The following is a 10,475-nucleotide window of genomic DNA, read 5'->3' as shown; positions in this document are numbered from 1 at the left end:
AGACTTGGTAAATCCTGAAGGATGTGCATGAATCATCTAAGCAAGAAGGGGCTGAGCACATCTTTTATTCATTTCAGTGTAATAAGAATTGAATCAGCACTGTTTTAAATGATTTGGTTTTTCTAACTTCAGATATATAAGGAATTGGAGGACACCTGATTCTAACTTATTTAGGTGTAGGCAAGGACTTCATGACCAAAACACCAAAAACATTGGCAACAAAAGCCAAAATAGACAAATGGGACCTAATCAAACTCCACAGCTTCTGCACGGCAAAAGAAACAGTCATTAGAGTGAATCGGCAACCAACAGAATGGGAAAAAATTTTTGCAGCTTACCCATCTGACAAAGGGCTGATATCCAGAATTTACAACGAACTAAAACAGATTTACAAGGAAAAAACAAACAAGCCCATTCAAAAGTGGGCGAAGGATATGAACAGATGCTTTACAAAAGAAGACATACATGAGGCCAACAAACATATGAAAAAATGCTCATCATCACTGGTCATTAGAGAAATGCAAATCAAAACTACATTGAGATACCATCTCATGCCAGTTAGAATGGCGATCATTAAAAAATCTGGAGACAACAGATGCTGGAGAGGATGTGGAGAAATAGGAACACTTTTACACTGTTGGTGGGAGTGTAAATTAGTTCAACCATTGTGGAAGACAGTGTGGCGATTCCTCAAGGATCTAGAAATAGAAATACCATTTGACCCAGCAATCCCATTACTGGGTATATATCCAAAGGATTATAAATCATTCTACTATAAGGACACATGCACACGAATGTTCATTACAGTACAGTTTACAATAGCAAAGATCTGGAACCAATCCAAATGCCCATCAATGATAGACTGGACAGGGAAAATGTGGCACATATACACCATGGAATATTATGCAGCCATCAAAAACGATGAGTTTGCGTCCTTTGTAGGGACATGGATGAACCTGGAAACCATCATTCTCAGCAAACTGACACAAGAACACAAAATCAAACACCGCATGTTCTCACTCATAGACGGGTGTTGAACAATGAGAACACATGGACACAGGGAGGGGAGCACTATACACTAGGGTCTGTTGGGGGAAATAGGGGAGGGACAGCGGGGGGTGGAGAGTTGGGGAGAGATAGCATGGGGAGAAATGCCAGATATAGGTGAAGAGGAGGAAGGCAGCAAATCACACTGCCACGTATGCACCTATGCAACAATCTTGCATGTTCTTCATATGTACTCCAAAACCTAAAATGCAATTAAAAAAAATAAAAATAAAAATAAAAAAAAATAACTTATTTCTAAACTCAAATTTACTTTGCAATATCTAAATTTGAGAGTCAAATGTTCTAGTGTGTATTACTTGATGAAATATATTAAAAATCTTGAGATAAATCTCGGGAAGTTTCAGCCAACCTAAGTCAAGCCTACTGGTTCTTCTAGCACACACTCCTGACATCCAGTAAAGTGGCCACGTATGGGTTTAGTCACAGGTTTTATCCCTGTGAAATAGGAAAGAAGTAGTTGAAGACTTAAGTATAAGATGGAATGAATGATTTGGGAATGCTTTTAGTCTAGTAAAACAAAGATTTGGGCATAACATATTGGGAAACTATTTCATGTTATTTTGATTACAGTTAAAGTACTCTTAATCAAACTTCACTTGCAATTCTCTATTTATGCTAGTTATGTAAGTTAAATTGTATGTAAGCCAAATGATATGAATTTGTATTCTTTCTTTTCCCCATTCAAAGGTATGCTTTTATTTATTTATTTTTTAAGATTAGTGAAGTGCAGTATTAAGAGTGGGGAAAAGAGTAGAATGAAGAGTTTGATCTGTAATTGACTGTGAACAATCAATTGAGACGACTATCTTTGGACCAGATTTTTTTTTTTTTTTTTTTTTAAGCTTTCCAGTTCATCTATTTCATCTTTTGCTCTATCTCCTGACCACACAGGTACTGGATCCTCTTTGTATGCCATCAAGTTACCTGGGTACCTGCATCTTCTGACCATGCACAATAGCCATAGTCTTCCATCTCTTATTAACACAGAATGGGCTTGCAAGTATTGGGACTCCCTCCAAATTCCCTACTCCTTAATGAGGATGGGAAACAAATCCTTAGAAAACTATGTACTAGGTCTGACCACTGAGGAACAACTGCAAGAAAAACAACTTTGAAAATTTCTTTATTGTAGACATTTCAGAACCATTTAAATCAACAGACAATGAAATTTTTAGACATAACATACTGTGTTTATCTTGAGGTACACAATGGGCCCATTAGATAATGCTCTAGAAAGTACTGCAACTGTTAACTGGTAGTTAACAACCCAAGTTTTCCAAGCAAAGAAACTGTAAAGATGACTACAAAATTCTTTGAAAAGAATACACCATTTCCATTTAAGATAAACTTTCCAAATTCTTAATTGAATTCAATTTTTAGGCTTAGCTTAAATATTTTAAATGAAACTTAATATGAGTGGGAGAGAAGGTTTATAGCTAAGAAATTATCTGAGCCCTACTACATGAGATTGTAAACAAAGGAAATTCGCAATCTGATAAGCTCTATTACAAAATTTATAGCCTAAAAATTAGAGCAGCAAAATTACAGAAGATATTTGTATATAGTTTAAACTGAAATCACATTTATTCCTTGTTTCTGGCTATCACGATGAGACCAATTTTAAAACACTAAGTTTTGAAGACTAAACAATGTGATTTAACATGATGTGACCATGAGAATCCCATATTAAAACCCCACAATCTAAAAGCTCTACTTCCCGTAATTTGCACTCTAGGCCTTTTATTCTTCTTGCTCAAGCAGTCTGATGCCTTTAGGTAACTTGAAAGATAGTGGAAATTGATATAAGAGGCATGTTTCTGAAAGCCCCCTATGTCCAACAACAGATTTAACTTTCCTGGTAGACTGAAGTTAAAATTTCCTTTGAACAGTTCACTAGGTTCTTTAGAGGACTGTTTTCCAGTTTGTTCTTCAAAATGTTAATTTTATATTTGCTAGGCATGATGAATAGTGACTTATACAAAGTATTTAGAAAATGAAGGACCCTCCATCCTTCCACACCCCACCCCCCACCCCTCGACTTCTCAGGGAGCTGTATGGATAACATGCAGGTGGCTGTGGAATGTGAGCAGAGGCTGTTTTTGCATGTGTCTGAAACAGTTGGAATGGACTGTCATAATATTTCCCATAAGATTGTTGAATTTCAACATGAGACAAGAATAAATACTGCAATGTAGTTGAATGGGCAGTTCGCTGCAACTTCATAAACTGCAATGATATATGTGGGTTGAAAGAATGTAAGTAAATTTCACAGTTCATAAAGTTTAGCAGCTCAACTTAAAGAAGAGAAAACTTGCAAGATTAATCTGTGTTTGAATTCTGCCTCCCAACATGAGTTAGGTCCACATTATACATTTTAGCTGCTTGGCTTGGTTTATTGCTGATTTTCTTTTCTGATGGGGGCCAGGATGACTTTTGCCATGAATCTAAGGACTCAAAAGGGTCTTGTTTAGACAGACACTTCCCCTTGTTTGATTATAGGGGACCTGCCAGAGGAGATAAGATGATAAGTCTTGACTTGATTGGCTAGACAGGTTCTGTGTGTGGATCTCTGGGCATTGCTTTTCGCTGTAGAATCGCAGCTCTCGAAAGGGAAGGGCTGTCTCCTTATTACCCCTGCTTGCATATGTTGTTATGATTCTCTTGGAGCTATAAATGCTTTATCTAATCAGGGTGCCAAGGTCCTTCACAGACAGGTACTCAGCTTAGGAATGGCAATTTCATTTATTTGTGGCTTTTAGAGATGACAGAAGATACGTATTACAATTAAAAGAATTCCAAGTCAGTAAAAAAACACACCACTAGGCAGAGAGAGAGATACTTTCTGTCTCCCACACATTCCAAGTTTTAGTGATCTTGGGGTGTTACTTTTGTATCTCTTACTGGAGGTTAACATTTTAAAGACAGGACACACATAACTCTCCATATACCCAGCTGCCCAGAGTTCACATCTTTCTTAGCCAAAAATACATAGTCTTAGCAACTGAGATTTCAAATATTAACAATATAATCTCTAAGAGGGCAGGGGCTGTGTCTTTTACTCAGAAGTGTAGAGTGATATTAGAATGTTTCATGCTAAGTGAATCAAAGGCCACAGTCCTTGCTTTCAAGGAGTTTCCACACTGCCAATCAATATAAACTTGACAAAAATATGCCACGTTCAAAACAAAAAGTATTTAAAACCCTATTTTGTGTAAAGTTTTTATAAAAGAAAATAAAATGCTATAAGGAGCCAGTTGTTTATGTGGGTAACCTTTATAGTAAACCTAAGCCAACCCTGTTCCTTCTTCTTGAATTTGAGAATTGTGTCTGAGTGTTAAGTGTTTTAAAACGGATGGATTCAGCTAGGTTTGTCAAGGAAAGCTTGCAGCTTTGCAATTGCATCTTGTATGTTTTTATTTTAAAAAGAAGTTCTGAGAGGTTTACTTTACTAAGGGAGGCAGTCTCCCTCACACAGAAGGATGCTCTCAGAACATGAAAGTCTCATGGGTCTCATGTCCTATGAGTGCAGTACCAGACAGTTCTTCATCGGCTTGTCAGTGACTTTTGAAGAGGTGCTCCAGTATGAGAATTTTACAGGGTACTCCATAGTATTTACATTTTGGGAGATTTACATTGATAGGAGAAAAAAAATGCTCTTTCTTTTTGATAAAGGAGATCTAAGATGGAAAATTAGAATAGGTATCAATTCACCTCAACTCCAAATCATGATATGGATTAAAAATATCTTTCTTCTAATGCCAAGAAATAAAGACACGTTTCACAGGTCTACAAAACTAGACTGGTGGGCCTTGTCTTTCAATTCTTTTTTTCACTTTGGTAGCAGGAAGAGGAGATGGTAACATATAGGCCTATCCTGCAAGTCATGCTGATGCCTCGCTGGCTGACCCCCTATTCCAGAGGGCACTGTGTGCACCTTGGTCATTTGCTGTCCGCATATCTGGAATCTGGGGCCAGACTCCAGGGTGCAGGGGAGTAGATGATGCCTTGCTCCAAGAACTAACACAGTCCTAAGATATATTCTCTAAAAAAGTCAACAATAATGATGATGCCATTATATTTTGGAATATTTAATCATATTTAGCAAAAATTCTCAGACTAATGTCCTGGAATTCCTGGAATAAAAGTATGGTAAAAATGTATTTTCTTTGAAAGAGAGGGAAGAAGTGGTTTATGAAATAAACAAGTCCTCTTATTGGCATTTTAAAAATACTCAACTTATGTAGCATACACAATAAAGTCTGGTGTGTCTGATTTCTGAGCTCTCATAAAGCATGAAGCAGGTTGAGAAACCTAATGTGCTCTGACAAATGTTCTTCAGACTTCTCGCCATCAGACACCAGGGGAAGGAGATCCTCAAACCCGAGAATTCAACAGAAACTGTCATTTCCCCAGACATCATGGGAGTATTACATGCAAAAACCAGCCTTGCAGTGGGCTTAAACTCAAACTTAATTCTTCAGTACAGGACTCTTTACTGATTTGTTCTAAGTTTTCAGTGAACCCAAATAAGACTGAGCTTCAAGTGACAGGGTTCTGAGAATCTTTGGAGTCGTTCTGTCCAGTATTCCTAAGAGAATCAACGTACTTAACAGTCCCAAAACCTCAAAGGATTATTTAAAAGTGAACAGATGTTATCTAAATATCATAATCAAAATTATGTGTAAAACATATATGGGTGTATTGTGTATACATCTATACACATTATATATGTATATTCTTTTTTCTCTGCTCAATAAAATTAGCAGCAGTTAAGGATAAATTATTATGGTCATGATTTGTGTGATTTCTAAGGACAACATATATCCCTTTAGCAACACATGACTTTTGGAAAATGCCTTGTGATAAAAAGATCCCCACCAAGCATATAACATTAAAGTGTCAATTCATATTATTAACATTTTCAGGCACAAGAGTAAAACAATTAACATGAAGCAATCCGAATGACAGAGCACAGAACATAGTTAATTGTCTAAAGTCAATCCTCCTCAAAGAAGGGAATTGTTGTTCAAAGCGGTTTTTTTTTTTTTTTTTTTTTAAGATTTTTATGTCTTTCAGCTTTGGCTATTTTGTAATAAATATCATACCTTCTCGCATAAACCTACTTGGGTAAGAATGATTTCTCTGCATATGCCTTTCTTTCTTTTAGCAGCTGCTGTGTTTGTTGAGTGACGTACAAGGCACACCTCCAAGTGTTCTGTACAGCATTTTTATTGATGTACAAAATAGCCTGTTCACCATTCAAAAACATAATCTGCATAGTAAGAGTTTCTCTTATCCCTATTTACAGAGAAGGTTTTTAGTGCAAAAACACGAAATTGTGTCCCAGCCCACCCCTTCTAGCACACGCATTGATCAGTTTTGTTCCATGCTGGCTGGGGTTATTTGGCTATATTTTGGGCCTCCAGCCATTAATGAATTGCATTATCTTCTTCACCTGCAGTTTGCTCAGTTTGAAATCCTCTGAGAGGATTTCTTCTGTTAGCTGAACAAGCAGGTTCCCATCAATCTTTTCAGTAACAAAGAATGATATGACATCTTCGGACAAACCAATGAACCGTAGTGACTTGGATACTTCCTCTATAGAGAGTCCTGATAGGTCAGCAGGTGGCTGCCACGGGGAACCATCGCCACAGGATCTGGGGGCCAGCTGGAGGTGGAGCGGAGATGAGAAAGGGTAGGAGGCAGAGAAGATGTCCGGCATGCCCTTTTTAACAAAATACTGGTCCTCAGAGAGATCTGGTGATCCAGACTTGGGGTCTTCCTCAGCACCATCAATTTTCAGAGGCAAAGGAGATGTTTCAGAGGCAGCCTTCTCTTCCACTAGTTTTGGGGCCCTGGGAGGTAAGGCAGGGCATGAAGTACTCTGCTTTGTCACACCAGCTGCAAGAGTTTTCACGTCTGTGCTCTCCAGAGAGTAGCTGGCTGACTTGGGACAACCAGAGACGCTGCTACTGAAGTCTACAGTGGCTGAGCTAGGGGGGCTGGCCATGAGCTCACAGCCATCAAAATCAAAAGGTGCTGGGCAGTTTCTCTTTGGTGTGCCTGGCGTCTTTTGTCTAGGATAACTATAACTCCTGCTTGGATCCAGCAGGAAGTCGCTCCTGGTCTGGCTCTCTGAAGCTCCTGAATAATGGTTAGGCCATGAGAGCCGAGAGGACACAGCTTCAGCAGAAGGACTTCCAAACGGGGATTTCAGGTCCACAGAATCAGTTTTCACTCGGTTACATGGATAGCAGGAAACAGGAGCGCTTTCAGAAGGACTTGTGTCAGTTTTAGTGACGCTGCTTAAAAGCAAACACAGAAAGAGAAATCTTTAAAAGAAAAAAGCCAAATCCCAAGGCTTTTATTACTTACAGATGTTACTGCTGAGTAGAAAAGTGCAGTTAGGAAAAAACACAGTATTTCTTAACATGAATTCAATAAAGTACCTTCTAACTTCACTGAGGTTTTTAAAAAAAGAATCTTTAATAAAATACATTGGTAATTGTGGATATGTACATAATGATTTAACAAGGTACAGTGGGGATAAAATAAATATTTCAGCTAGTAAGGAAATCATTGTTAATAGGTGCCTGACTCTTTATGATGAGGGAAATTCTTAAGTCATGTGTGGGCTTCGCACCAACAGGTGCCATAATTGATGAATGATGTCTGCAGCGAGCAAGGGCAGAGTGAGAGAATAGTAAATGGGTGCCGCACACTTGTCATGCTTGCGCTACAGTGACATGATGGCATCACACCATCCGTGACTCTATTTCCATCCAAAAGTCTGAGGTCGGAGGAAATGCTTCCAATAAAATGCTTATCCTTGCCTTAGATTGTTTTTGAACAATCAAGTAACATTAGCACAAGGATTTAAATGTCCAGGGAAAAAAAAACCTCCAAAGAGAGCTACTTTAAACTGTAACAAGCACATGTGGAGCGCTGGATTCAGCTCTAGGGGGCCATGTTTTAAGAGCAACATGAAACTAGAGTGTGCTCAAAGGCAGGTGAGCAGGCCAGTGAGGGATCTGACAGTGATGTCGGGGGAACAGCAGAGGGAGGTGAGGATGTTTCTTTCAGAGAAGAGAAGACTCGTATCAAAGCCGACTTGGAATTTTCATGAGTTGACAAAGAGATATGGGATGGACCTATTTTTGTTTCTTTAGATGTAAGAAATGATTGAAAGTTACATAGAGACAGATTTCAAGTCAATATAATAAAGGCTTTATTCTTAAAAGAAGAATTGGTACTTGCCAACAATAGAATGAGCTGTATTGCAGAAGAAGGAGCTCAGAGCACTGGAAGTATCCGGACAGGAGGAAATGACCATCCAACAGTGATGGTCAAAAGGGGACTCCAGTCTGGATGGAAATTCAGAGTAGATAGCCAAGGGGACCCTTTCCATTTTAGGTCCTGGTCAAAGGTGCTGTCTGCTTATGTCAAAGTCAAAGCAGAAAGAACTAGATGCTGATTTGTGAGAACGGATGGCAGCACCCGGGTTGTTTCCAGGAGAATCTAGTTGGCCTTTACCTCTGAATTTCACAGATTCACGTGACATCTTTTCTTCCCAAGATATTTGCTCTTCCATCCTAGCTCAAAACCAACAAAGGCCCCATCATGCTCACCCTGTACAATTATTTAAAAAATTAAAAAGTCATTTCCTCTCCCACCACCCTGTCTCAGTTATAGCTACCCTGAAAGTGCTCTCAAGGACCCATGAACTGGCAGATGAGAAGATAAGGGTGCAGTGGGACCTGGCAAGAAGACTTACATGCTGTGCAGCCCTGAAGAATAGTAGGACAAGGTGGGGCTGGGAGAGCGAGTCTGTTGCCGCGCTGGCTTGACTGTGCGAGGTGGGATGGAGGGACTGGTGGACAAAGGCTTTGCGCTTCGGGGTGGAACAGGTGGGGCGTTCAGGAGCCGGCATTCTTCTCTGACCTGGCGCAGAAAAGAATACTCCAGGTTAGCAACAGACTGACAATGCCACTGGGGGCCAGCTCGATCCTGCAGACTTGCTCAAGTTGCTACTCTTAAACAGTAACAGCAGGGTGGAAGCATGGCAGAGAGAAGATTGAAGTAAACAAGAATGATGGGAAGCAAAGAGGCTGCCAGAGAGCAGATCAGGCGCCTGTCACCCACTTGCTGGGACAGAATGATTTTTGAAAGAAACTGCTTGGCAAGTGCTGGATGCTGCTGAAATATAGCAAGTAGTATAAAATACAGCAAGTTAAAGTTTCTATGTTTAAAGAGCTAGTGACATGTGAGGATGGATAAAAAAGAAGTATTTAGAAAATAAGAACATAAGGCATTCACAATCTTAACTTGAGGATTCATCTCTTCTATTAGGTTGTGTTTCTTTCACTGTTCAAGCTGAATTCAATTTGATCCAAACCTTAGCAAACCCTGGAGCTGGTCCAGGGCTAAAGCTCCTTCTGACGTCATGTTCAGGTTTTTTTTTTTTTTTTTTGAGATGGAGTTTTACTTTGTCATCCAGGTTGGAGTGCAGTGGCACAATCTTGGCTCAGCTCACTACAATGTCTGCTTCCTGGGCTCAGGTGATCCTCCCACCTCAGCCTCCCGAGCAGCTGGAACCACAGGTGTGCACCAGTATACCTGACTAATTTTTTGTATTTTTAGTAGAGATGAAGTTTCACCATGTTGCTCAGGCTGCTTCCCAAAGCGTTGGGATTACAGGCATGAGCCACTGTGCCTGGTCAGGGCTTTTTCTTATTTATTTTATTTAACAAGACTGAGGCTCACTCTGTTTCCCAGGCTGGGATGCAGTGGTGCAATCTTGGCTCACTGCAACCTCAGCTTCCCAGGTTCAAGAGATTCTCCTGCCTCAGCCTCCTGAGTAGCTGGGATTACAGGCGCCTGCCACCATGCTCAGCTAACTTTTGTATTTTTAGTAGAGACAGGGTTTCACCATGTTGGCCAGACTGATCTTGAATATCTGACCTCAAGTGATCCACTTGCCTGGGCCTCCCAAAGTGCTGGGATTACAGGCATAAGACATCACACCCAGCAAGGGCTTCTTAAATGTAACGTGTGTATCACCTGGGGATCTTGTTTAAAATGCAGATTTTGATTCCGTTGATCCAGGGTGGGGCCTAAGAATCTGCATTTCTAATAAGCTCGCAGGTTATACTGATGCTACTGGACCACAGTCCACACTCTGACAAGCAAGGTTGCAGAAGGAGTAGTAAGAGGCTCTCTAAATCCGAAGACTACTTTTTATAAGAGCTGCTTTCAGCTCTCTCACCTTTCCTTCGTCTTCACACTGGAGAGGATCTAGCCAATCCGTGATGTCCATGGCTTCTCTGAGACTGCTTGCCATTCCCCTAATTTGCTTTCTGTTCCTTACAGGCATTTCAGACTATAATTACTCATGAAGAAAACATTTT

At 40.0% G+C, this 10,475-nt stretch overlaps 1 protein-coding gene across 5 annotated transcripts in view; it reads right to left on the bottom strand.

Annotated features, from left to right (window-relative positions):
* Positions 1–2,174: 2,174 nt before the first annotated feature.
* Positions 2,175–10,475, bottom strand: part of GAREM1 (GRB2 associated regulator of MAPK1 subtype 1) — a 209,339-nt gene continuing 201,038 nt past the window's right edge. For 4 of the 5 annotated variants that reach the window (XM_012447270.2, XM_012447272.2, XM_064379307.1 and 1 more), the window contains exons 5-6: positions 8,843–9,009; positions 2,175–7,373 (exon numbers count right to left, since the gene is read on the bottom strand). In XM_012447270.2, the coding sequence (XP_012302693.1) occupies positions 6,476–7,373; positions 8,843–9,009 (1,065 nt within the window). In that variant the 3' untranslated portion in view covers positions 2,175–6,475. The remainder of the gene's footprint in view (positions 7,374–8,842; positions 9,010–10,475) is intronic. The other variant, XM_012447271.2, reaches the window with a different exon arrangement.

The sequence above is a fragment of the Aotus nancymaae genome, unplaced genomic scaffold (genome assembly GCF_030222135.1).
Source record: "Aotus nancymaae isolate 86718 unplaced genomic scaffold, 86718_ANA_hifiasm-v0.15.2.pri h1tg000020l, whole genome shotgun sequence".
Classification (NCBI taxonomy): domain Eukaryota; kingdom Metazoa; phylum Chordata; class Mammalia; order Primates; family Aotidae; genus Aotus; species Aotus nancymaae.
The sequence above is the reverse complement of the archived record's forward strand: the minus strand, read 5'-3'. Positions and strand labels throughout refer to the sequence as shown.